The sequence below is a fragment of the Acomys russatus genome, chromosome 5 (genome assembly GCF_903995435.1).
Source record: "Acomys russatus chromosome 5, mAcoRus1.1, whole genome shotgun sequence".
Classification (NCBI taxonomy): Eukaryota; Metazoa; Chordata; class Mammalia; order Rodentia; family Muridae; genus Acomys; species Acomys russatus.
Window position 1 is genome coordinate 566,935 of NC_067141.1, and position 12,121 is coordinate 579,055.

The 12,121-nt window shown below is 41.4% G+C and overlaps 1 protein-coding gene across 1 annotated transcript in view; it reads right to left on the reverse strand.

Annotated features, from left to right (window-relative positions):
* Window positions 1–12,121, reverse strand: part of Dnah3 (dynein axonemal heavy chain 3) — a 170,208-nt gene that overhangs the window by 90,958 nt on the left and 67,129 nt on the right. The window contains 7 exon segments of the mRNA XM_051145144.1: window positions 449–560; window positions 4,319–4,453; window positions 5,671–5,890; window positions 7,545–7,636; window positions 9,999–10,175; window positions 11,070–11,183; window positions 11,384–11,492. Of these exon segments, the coding sequence (XP_051001101.1) occupies window positions 449–560; window positions 4,319–4,453; window positions 5,671–5,890; window positions 7,545–7,636; window positions 9,999–10,175; window positions 11,070–11,183; window positions 11,384–11,492 (959 nt within the window).

Here is a 12,121-nt window from a genome sequence, read left to right on the forward strand (position 1 = left end):
AAGAGAGAGGAGAGTAAAAGGCTAAGTCACTTTCCCAAGTGCTCACTCTCTGTTCTAGAAGGAAGGAAGAGAGACAAGAAGCAAGGGGAGACCAGTGAAGGTTGGGAAGAGGGAACACAAGGGAAGGAAGCATAATAATGGTTTGGGTTTTTTTTTTAAACTGATTTGTTTAAACCAACAACAGTAATACTAATTTCCTTGGGGAGCCACTGGGAAAGCCACTGTGGAGCCTATAACAGTATGTCTACAGCCTCCACGCTGTACACAGCAACTCCCTGTTGGAAGGCCCTGTGGTCCAGCCTCTTCTTTCCACCTGCAGTCATGTGTGTTCTGTGTTCAGCTTTTAACACGCAGGTTGAAAAAGCTCATAGCCTGGCCTTGTCTCCACAGAGTCAGACAACTGTGCAGGAAGTCCTGACCTCCCTGAAGCCAATGGTGCAAACTTTACCTGCATGTAAATCACCCAGAGCTGCAGCCAGAACTTTATAAGCAGATGTCTTGCCACCCATGGGATCTCCAACGATCATGTAGCCATGTCTTACCAGCATCATCTCGTAGATCTGCGAAGAGAAGTCACACAGGGAGTAAATCCTGGTGTTCTGCTCTAAACTACAAGTGAGAAGTAAATGAAGGGCAGATATCAGATTTTTCAAGGTCACATTAACTCTTATGAGCCACAACCCTTTTAGTTGTTCTATTGTCGAAATAGGTCTTAGATGAATATAGACGGGCCTTAGATTGCCTAGGACATAGGAGGGTCCATCTGTTCTTCACCTGTCTGTATGCCATCGCTCAGATGGCCCAATTAAATGCATCTGACCCCTTGAGGAAGGAGAAAAACAACTTTAGAAAATGATCTTCTGACTTTAACACTAGTGTGCCTACATACACACAGACAGTAAGTAAAAAACAAAACAAAAACAAAAACAAAAAACCTTTAAATTACATGAAATATTTACACATAATTTTGGGTACACTATAATCATTTGATACATTTACAGAATGTATGTTGATCAAATCAGAGTAATTACACCCCCATCTCCAAGATACTGATTATTTTATGAACTCATTAGAATTTAAAGGTGGCTACTAGAGGCAGGCAAGGAAGCGAGGAGTGGGGGATAGAGGTTAGATTACTGATACTCCAAATTAGGTTGGAATAATTAGTTGTAGCATTTTATTGTGGGGTAGGGCAGCTATGGTTCACAATACTTTATTTCTTATAAATATATTTACATAAACATCCATATTAATAATTTATTATACAGCATTTACTTTTAAAGAGGGAAAGGAAATGGAGATCATTTTAGCAACCTGCATTTTCTATTGGAAATTTTCCACTCAGGAGGTCTATGGACTGCTCCGACCTGACCCCTGACCTGAGCTCTCAGCTGATGGCTCCAACATGTCAGTAACGTTTCATGTGGTTTCAGCCCTTAAGTACTAGTCTGGCTTGATTGAGAATGTCCTTGACAGACTATGGCGTTTGAAGTCTTGGTACTCAGTTGATGGCGCTGACTGGGGAGGTTTTAAGCGTGGCCTTTTTGGAGGGAGTGTGTCCCTGGGAGTGGCTTTCAAAGGTTAAAGACCCACTCCTGCAGCCTCTAGTTCACTCTCAGTTAGCTCTAGTGGCTGAGACATGAGCTATCACTCCCTTGTCCTCCTGCCAGGCCTGCCGCCTGCTCCACCACTTCCTGCCATGATGGGCACTCATCCCTCTGCAATTTGTAAGCCCCAATAAACTCCTTCTACCACGTGCCTTATCACAGCAGCAGAAAAGAAACCAAATCATGTATCAGCAGTGGCTTTCATAGAAGCCTGTTTTTCAGATCTCCTGATCATTCCTTTCTTCCCGTGACAAGTAGATCATAATATTTAAAATACAAATACCAGTCATTTTTATTTATGTGAAAAAAATTTCCCATTTAGATTGTGATCCTCTCAGAGGAATGAGACCCATGAAGCTTCTTATCTTAAAGGTCAAGTTCTCATTTTTTTTTCACCCTGTTGGTGAATGATAAGAAGAATCAAAGAAGGTAGTGATATGGCAGGGGGTGGGGGGGGCAGGTAGAGGGAGAGAAAACTATACATCAGCAAATATTGAGGATCTACTGTATGCCAGGCACTGCTTTCAAGAAAGCTTTATGCTTCAGTGTGTTTGAGAGACACTTAGAGTGAGCAGAGGTGAAAACAACAGAACAGAAGGTGTCACTGACTCAGTAGCCCCTGGACTTCCCTGAAAATGACCATGCAGACATCAAGATACAAAAGACAGGTAATTCTAGATAGCTTGTTTTTGTTTTTATTTTTATGTTATTTATTTATTTAGTTTTTGGTTTTGTTTTTTCGAGACAGGATTTCTCTGTGTAGCCTTAGCTATCCTGGACTCGCTTTGTAGACTAACTCACAGTGATCCACCTGCCTCTGCCTCCGAAGTGCTGGGTTCAAATGTGTGTGCCACTATGCCTGGTTTTTCATAGCGTTTTTAACGATGTGTAACTTTATATTTGAAAATCATCATTAAACAATATAATGTCTGCAAATTACTTTGAAATACACTAAGAGCAAGATTGACGGTTGGACGGATCGATGGGTGAGCGTATATATTGTTGAACAGGTGGATGGCTAGGTGGGTGTATGGATGAGTGGGTACATGCTCGGGTAGATGGATGGGCGATAAAGTAATAAAGTAAGTATTGTAAAATGTTAATTGTAAAATCTACATGACTAGGGGGATATTTTATTTGTAATTCTTTCCACTTTTCAAAGTTTAAAATATTTCCACAGTAAAATACTGGAAATGAAAGCCCATGCTTAGTTAAAAGTATCCTTTAAAATACAAAAATAAAGCCATATTCAATTAAATGAAATACATTTTTAAAAAAAACCTCACTTGGTGGTATACTGGGAAGAAAAATTGTTACAAGTCAGTCTGACCCTCAGAGTTTGAAGACCTGAGTCCAACCTTGACCTTTGCTTCAATTAGTATGACAACTTTCATAAATGACAAAGGCTATAAAGCAGATGGGGACCGAGAAGACACAACTATAGTAGCACAAACTTCTCATGCTTTCTCTGCATGTGTGCTCTCTCAGAAGTCTCTCTATAGGGAAGTTTCTTCTCTTTCCACTTTTCAGGTGAGGAAACTGAGTTCCAGAGAGGTAAAATAGTTTGCCTCACACCCTGCAGAAGACTCTTACAGCAGTGAGATATGAACCTGGGTCTACATTAATCCCAAATCCAGTTCCTCTCTGGACCTCGGTGCTCCAGCGAGGTCTAGATTAGGTGGCGGTTTTTTTTTGTTTGTTTGTTTCTGTGACTCTGATTTGTGAGTGTGCAAAGAAAGCGCAATTAAGACATAGTTCCTTGCATTAATTACTATATAAGTTATGAGTCAGCTTTACACGGAGTGTGTGAGTGGGCAAGTAGGTGGAGGCCAGAGACCAAAACTAGATGTCTTTTATTGCTCTCCGCCTTATTTTTTTCATGTCTTTTGGAATCAAAACTCCCTTATTCCCACAGACAACTGCTAGTGAGCTCCAAGGCCCACCCATCTCTGTCGGCTCCTCTGACTGCTGATGTTACAGGTATGTGTGATGCCAGATCTGGCTTTTACATGGGTGCTGGGGAATAGGACGAGGGGCTGTACGCTTGCACAGTAGCACTTTATCCATGGGATTACCTCCCTAGCTCCAACTTTGAGACATTTGATAGAGCAACCTGGAGAGCAGTCTGCTTTCTCCTTCAGTGACAAAATAAGTTCTGAGACTACTTGGGTAAGGTGGAGGGAAGGCAACTATAAATGAAGTATAAATGCAGGGAGGGAGGCTGGGCCCAGAGATGAAGAGAGCAACACTCCCAGGGCAGGTACCTAGAGGCCTGTGATGGAGGCCGACTGCATTCCTGTGCTTTTCAAGTTAGGTAAGTAAATCCTGTTTTGAGGACTAAGGCAATCTGAGTTGGGATTGTGAGTCCAGAGTAATGAGACGCTAAGTGTTCCCATGGGCTTTTCCCCAAGGAAGATGGCCATAGGAAAAGTGCTGGTGTTTATTTTATTTTGCTTTGCTCTTGTTATTGTTTTAAGATTGCAAATGTGCTTGCTGGGGCTTATGCATGGACATCATTGGACGCCTAGGTAAAATGTTGGATTGTGAACTTTATCTTGTAGAAACAAAGAGGTGATGATGTGATGGACGACTGTCAAGTGGGTCTGTTAGCTCCCTTGCTGTCAGTCCCGCTCGCACCTGCCCTCGATCTTTCTCATTCCTGACTCTGGCAGACAGTAGGTACAGTCCCCACTCCGCCACAAGGAACTAACCTGGATGATCTTCCCAATAAACCAAGGCACTGGCTGCAGCTGCATATTTCTGATGTTGTTGTTCAGCGCTTCCAGGAAAACCTCATAGTCCGGCTTTGGAAGGACAACTCCAGGAAACAGATCTGAGATAATTCCCTGTCAAAGGAGAATTCAGGAGAAGTGGGGTGGGGGATTGGAGGCTAGGGATGAGGGCTGGGGGGGTGGGGGGCTGGGGCGGGGCTGATAGGTTAGCTCACCCTTTCCTAAAAGGAGGTCTACAAACAGAAGAAAGATTAGAAAATTTTCAATGCTTGTTTTTTTTCCTAGACTGAAAAATCACAAATGCCAAGCCTATGAACCATGATTTCCCTCCCAAATAATTTTAAAAGCCTGAAAAGATTTAACAGGCCCACAGTGCTGTCTTCTGTTCATACCACAAACTAGCAAGGTGGACAATTCCTGTCTTTATGGCACTCAAGGCCTGATGAGGAAGATAGATCTTAAGCTAGTTAAAACAAACAAACAAACAAACAAAAAACAAAATCTAATGCCATTGGTTAAAAACCATGGCCTAGATCTGAAGCAAACAGAAAAGATTTTTATTAAAATTTAGAACTAAATAGGAATTTTTGCCTTTTTACTATTATTAACATGGAGGGTGTTGGGTAAAAGGTGTGGTAGGGCTGCGCGGAAGGCTTGGTCACTAAAGTGGTTGCTGTGGAAACATTAGGGCCTAGGTTGAATCCTTGAACACTCATGTAAAAAGCTTGGTGTGAATCAAGTGAGTCACGATTAAAGTCACACCTTTAATCCCAGCATTCAGGGAGGCAAAGGCAGGTAGATTTCTGTGAGTTCGAGGCCAGCCTGGTCTAGAAAGTGAGTCCAGGATAGTCAAAGCTACACAGAGAAACCCTGTCTTGAAAAACAACAACAACAACAAAGCTAGGGGTGGGGTCTTGGAGCTAATTGGCCAGCCAATCTTAGCTGATTTGGTTATCTCCAGGTTCAGTGATAGATCCTATCTCCAAAAATATGGTGGAAGGCCACTCATGGCGGCTCATACCTTGAATCTCAGCCCTTGGGAGGCAGAGGCAGGCAGATCTCTATGGTATTGATTGTGCTTTACACAGAAGTTCCAGGCCAGTCTGAGCTACATCCTGAGAATCTGTCTTTTAATAAAAAGATGGTGAGCACTAGACAAGGGCACCTGAAATAACCTGTGGGTGGCTATATGCCCTGACACACATAATCTCAAAAGTGGGGTGGCTAGAATTAGAAAGGGTGTCAAGAGATGGAAGGCATGGGAAGATGCTGAAGAAAATATTCTCCAAAGTTGAGCCTGGGTCCTTAGCCAAAGCCCTACAACTGCATACCTGAAACAGGGGGACATCTTGAGCCAAGAATTTGGCGAGGTTGACATCCAGCAAGGCCCGGAGCAGCAAAACACTTTCATTCTCTTCGGGGTACTTAAGTTTCAGATTGCCTGCGGCTGTGAGCACAGACTTGACGGCCCGCATGCCATAGTCATAGTGGTGCTGGGACGAGAGTTGCTCAGAACACAATCGGTAGGTGGCGACAATCTTCTGGGCAAGACTGTACAAGGGCAAAGATATGTCTACAGGTCGTCACTGCAACCCCTTCCAAAATTAGGCTTGCCCATGACTTAGTAAGCAATGAGTACCAGACTCATTATAATGAACTAAGGAAGCAAAGTCTTTCAAAGATAGGATGAAAGCAAGCAAGCAAGCAAGCACAGATATCTAATGTACACTTTAAATGAAGACACATTATATGTTTCATGTATGTGTATGAATGCATGTGTACATTTGTAGGCATATACGAACTTGAAATAGTACATCACACTATTAACCGTGTCAATCCCTGAAGAGCAAGAGTAAGGTTTTCTGGGGAGAAATTTTATCTTTTCCACTTCTGTGACATTACAATATTGTTTGATATCTGGTTTGCCTTTTAATACAAGAAAGCTAATTCAAAACTCTAATGTACATATCACAGTATGTACATATCCTCATACATGCCTACTTTTTAGTCTTTCAGGAATACAACTGAGAAGGCCATGCTAACGTGTTCTATCCAGTTTTGGGTGAACAAGTAACGTGTGTCCCGTCTCTCCAGGAGGCACCCCATGCCATGTGTTGTAGCTATGTTGTAAGGATCAGTACCCCAGGTTCCTGACTCACCCAGTGAGGAGCAATGTTCCTGACCAGAAATATCCATTTGGGACTTTCAGGGAGTGTAGAGCAAATGCTTGTCATGCTGTCCCGTTGGAATTTGGGCATCAGGGTTGCCCTAACTACACAGGCACATTTGCTATGTGATTCCCTTTAGAAAACCGATTCACTTTTAAAAACAAAGACTCCATGCTGCTCACACTTGATCACAGGGCTTAGCATTAGGCAGATGGTGGATTGACTAGTCAAACCAATGTTATCCAGGTTTACCATAGGGAAAAAAATAAACCTATATCTCAGAGAAAGCCTCCTGACAAGCAACAGTGATATATTACATGAGAAAATCTCTTAGGTTACAATTCAGAAATGCCTATACATTCTCCTGAAGAGACATTTGTTGCAACATCAAAACCCATCAATTACAGGAAAGACAAGGAAAAACAATAACAACAACAAAACAGCAACAACAAGAATGAAAAACAAATGAAGAACTTGGGCTGGGTCCATATAAGGCATTTTACAATGATGATTCATAACTCAGGGAGTGTGCTATTGTGAGTACATACACACATATAAAAGACACTGATCTCTGTGTGTCTTGAGAAACTGGGAGATGCTTAGATCAGCAATAACCCCATGAAGTGGAGTCAATAAATCTTATATTTCTAACAATTTAACTAAATTGTTAAATTAATTAAATAATACTATTTTTTCTCTGCAGCTTTGGAATAATTTCATATTGTATAGTCTTGTTTTAGGACATTTAATACTGTGGGGGTAGATGTGTTACCGTGAGGGGTGGGAAGGATATGAGTGGTTACAGTTTTTTTTTAAACAGTGTACAAGCAGAGAAGAATCCCTTTCATGGACATCTGAGACTTTTCTCAGGAATGGAGTCAGGACCAAAGCCAGAGCTACATGTTCTTGAATCTGCTAGAATAAAATTTCTTGAGTTTTTATTCTTTTCTCCCAATGATCTACCTCAAATCTACCACACACAAAAAACCTGCTCTTTAAGAGCATTGAGAACCCACTGGAATACAAGTGTAACATACCTCCTGGAGTCCAGAAAGCCCATAGAATAGAGAGAGATTTCACCAATGAGAGCATAGTCTGGCACCATCATGGCCACTGTTCGGAATAAGGCCTAGAAAAGAAATAACCAATTAGAACTAGAGTATACAAGATAAATCCTTAGAGGAGACACATCTACAGATACAAAGAGAAATCATGTGATAAGAGCCAGAAGGCAAGTTAATGCAGACAGATAACCTCTATACTGACTGACAAAGTTACATGCTATTTTGCATCGGGTCTCGCAGTGCTGTATGGACAGTTCTAGATGCTGGTTTTACAACTATGCTTCACTCTTTGTCAAATGAGTACATTTTATAGCCTCGCTCATCTTCCCAGCATTCAATAGGATATCAGATGCCATTTAAGAATGCAAGACCAATAAACAATATGAGAATTCTGAAATTAGGTAAGATCTGATTTGATTACTGCTGTGATACAGACTAGTTTGGACAAGTTTTAGTCTTTTCTTTTAAAAAATGAACTAATAGCTTTATCTTTTTGTAGAAATATCCTGAGAAGAAATTACACAGTATCAGTGAAGTCTTCAGAAACAAATGTGGCCATAGTTAGAAATCAATATGCATCAGCTGCTCTATTGTTAGCTAAAAACTTAGAGAAAAAGTGACTTGCCTCTTAGTAAGATGGATAACCAGTTATCCAGTTAGTAAACAGGATAACTAGGACTAGCCCAGACTTCCTCACATCATTGCTTCCTATAATGTCTGTCTCATGAAAGTTTCTTGTACAGGTCTAATATGGGTATTGGCTAGGGGCAGTGCAAGGAGTGGTTACAACAACTGGGTGTAAAAAAATAGAAATAAATGGAGGTTCAAATTCTACTTTGATACTCACTAGCCTATGTCAACTAACCTAGACAGATCTTGGTAGAGGAGATTTCAATTTAATAATTGCCTCTATCAGATTGGCCTTATGGGCATACCTTTGAGGACATATTTTTGATTTCTGATTGATTTCAAAGAGCCCAGCTCACTGTGAGAGTGCTATCCTTAGCCTGAGCTGCATAAGAATGGCAGTTGAGTAAGCCAGAGAAGCCAGTGAGTAGTCTTCCCCCAATTGTTTGTGTTCTAGTTCTTGCCCCTAGGTTCTTGTTTGAGTTCCTGCTCTTACTTTCCTCAAAGATGGACCATGACTTGGAGGTATAAGCCAAGTAAAGCCCTTTCCTCTCCCAAGTTGCTTAATCAATGTTTTATCACAGCAACAGAAAGCAAACCATGACATTCACTTACAGGTGCTCGATAGATGATCTTGCCTGATTTCTACTCTGAGAGAAAAGTGGGCCTTCTGAATAAGAATTCCTGAATACTAATCATAATGCATTTGTAGCAGGTAGAGCAACATGTACTAAAGTTGATGATGAGGGTGTAGCTATTTCTCTCTTATCACTTCCATCTAAAGGGGTGGAGCAATCCATAAAGAAGTAGGCCTAAAAGTCTCTCTCTCTCTGGTCATTCTTTTCAAGCAACTGAGTGGTAGACATTCTTTCCATAGAAGGCCTAACCATTTCATATCCATGATTTGTGCCTCCATGAAAGTAGCATCCCAACGCCATCTAGAACCATCTTCCCTTGAAGAGAGCTTATTTGTCTCTCACTCTTCCCTTTCTGAAGCACTAGCAACAGAGCTTGTGACTGTTACAGTAGCTGTAGCTCTGGTCAGATCAGCAATAGATGCTGGGTACATATACTCTTGCTTTTGCTCTAGTGGGCCAGAACAGCATGCTTTAGAAAGGAAATGATGTAGGCTTTACCAGCCTAGTAATAAAGGAGGTTGGTGGGCATGGGTCATTCTAGGTTTTCTAGAACTCATGGGCATGGGTCATTCTAGGTTTTCTAGAACTCTTTGCATTGTTTGGTGTTCTCCTATAAGTAGATAATTATTGGGTTTTTTGTTGTTGTTGTTGTTGTTTTTGTAATTGTCTTTTTGCCATAAGCCAAGGTGTAAAATTAAATAACTTGATTTAACAGTGCTAAATTTCTATCCTCCCCTGGAAAAAACAAACAAACAAAAAAACCCAAACGAAAACATTCTTGCCAATAGTAGGTTGAAGTTAAGAGGTGGCTGTTGCCTTAGCATTCACCAGTCTCTACCATGCCTAGTCTACTTCTCTTTACATTGCCTGTCTGACCTCTATAGATAATTGAAACACTGATCCTTACTACAGCTTCATTGCTGTTCACTTTCCATTTGTTTTTATCCATTTATTCCTCCTCACTGTGAGACCTAGTTGGGGATGTGTTCTGGGACCACGTGTTATCTTAGCATGTCATTCCACTATTCTTTTATCCTTCTCATAGCTGAGAAATGCTACCTATTTCTACTATTGGGCTGTCTATGAGGTCTTTGGGGGCAACTTCTAGAGGCCTCTACACTCTAAGTACATCTATGCTATGAAAACCAATGCCAGCATTTACCTTGAGGTTATCTGGCAGCTCGGCTCTGCCAGCATACCCAGGGTTCATAGTGATGAAGACGGCACAGGTTGGGTTCAGCAAGAGCTCAGTGCCTTCAAACATGAATACCTTCAGCTTCCGGATAATTGCTTGTTGAATGCTGAGGATCTGCTGGGCTACCACTGACAGTACTTCCACCTGTGGACAGAGTACCCAGCTGAGGTGTGTTCTGACAGTGTGCCCCACACTCAGCAAGGGCAACCCTTGGCCACCTGAGAACTAGAACTTTCTGCTCCAAATAAGGAGCATGATTGGGGGCTTTGACAAAGAAAAGAAAAACTATATATATTTGTGTGTGTTTATGAGTGTATGTAGTATGGTGTGTGGGAGTAAGAAGTTTCCATGATACTTATCTTTGCATGGCACTTGGTATCTAAGGGGTGTATAGTGTCCCCTGGTTCAATCTCATACTTACATTTCTGACTTTCCACTCTTTATATAAATAGAATAAACTACTCACTCTTTTGTGATATGCCTTTTTTTTAAAATTACCATCACTACTGTAGACTTCCGCCATATTTTTGGTTTCATTTAATTTTTATTCCTTTTACTGAGTTGAAACCATCTAAGAAGCAAGATCCCTTCTTAAGATCATTTCTTACTCATCTTTGCCTCATGAACTTAGTTACTGACATTCACTAGCCCCAACTCACTTCTAAAGGAGTCAGTGACTGGATGAATATGATAGGGAGGTTGAGTGTGTTTAAATATACATGCTAGCTGAGTGTGGTGGCACATTTCTTTCATCTCAGCACTTGGGAGGCAGAGGCAAGTTCTGAGTTCAAGACCAGCCTAGTGTACAAAGTGAGTCCAGGACAGCCAGGGCTACACAGAGAAACCCTGTATTGTAAAACTAAATAAAGTAACATGCTGTCTCCTTGTGGTTGTTTATGTTTCACATATTAAGTACCTACTCAATGTAAGGGCTATAGAGAAGACACAGACTCTATTCCTAAGAGTTGAAAGCTAAAAAAAAAAAAAAGACCCCTCCATGTCCAACCCCCCTGTCATATCCCCTAAATGGAGAGCTACCTCTATCCTGTTGAATTCGTCGAAACAGGCCCATGCTCCAGCTTGGGCCAGCCCCTTGAAGAACTTCCCCATGGCTTTGTAATCCAAACCATCAGAACAATTGAAGACCACACACTGGAAAGAGGGAGGATTCAGGATAAGTTTCCTCATAGCTGAGTACCCAGAACCATCAGCCAGGAGCTAGGCTCTTCTCTCATTTTACCAAATGAATTGGGGTCTCACTTTGCCTGTGAGACTGAATCGCCTTAAACTTCTTGTTCCTGGGATCCATAGAGAAGTAGGAAGAGAGGTAGAGATATATGGCACTTCCATACCTGCTTGGCCAAAGCTTTAGCCAGATCTTTGGTGGTTTCTGTCTTGCCTGTCCCAGCTGGACCCTCTGGAGCACCTCCAAGGTTTAGCTTCAAAGCTCCCATTAGAGTCCTGAAAGAAAGAAAGAAAGAAAGAAAATAAATAAATAAAAAAACCAGCAACCCAGTGTGCAAATACTAAGATACAAGAAACTAGCTTTTGTTTATTTTGAATTCTGCAAACAGTTAGGGGTCTCTCTCAATTATATGATCAATACATCATTATCATAAAAATTTGTTTTGTTCAGTAGCAGCATCTCACAACCTAGCACAGTGTTTGGGGCATAGCAGGGGACACCTACACACAGTTGCCTGAAAGAAGGACTGAATGAATAATGGGATACTTAGGTGGATCGAAATGAACCAAATAGAAATTTAAAATATCCCAATCCTACATTCCAAAGCTCACCAACACTGATGGGAAGGAGACGACAAATGCAGGTGTCTCATTGGATTATGGGCTGAACCTAGGAATCATATTTTAATTCCGTTCATAGCCTTAGTGGAAGGAACACAGAGCATGGCAGGTGCAAGGCAGATGTTAGACATTAATGATGTGAGAAATGCCCCCAAAGTCCTTGGTATAAGTCTCTGTACCTTCACTAACACAGTACCTTCTTATTTTCTGAACTTGTTTTCACAGCCCTAATTAGATTTAGGGTCGGCTGATGTCATGGTGCGAAGGGACATTCAAGACATGAC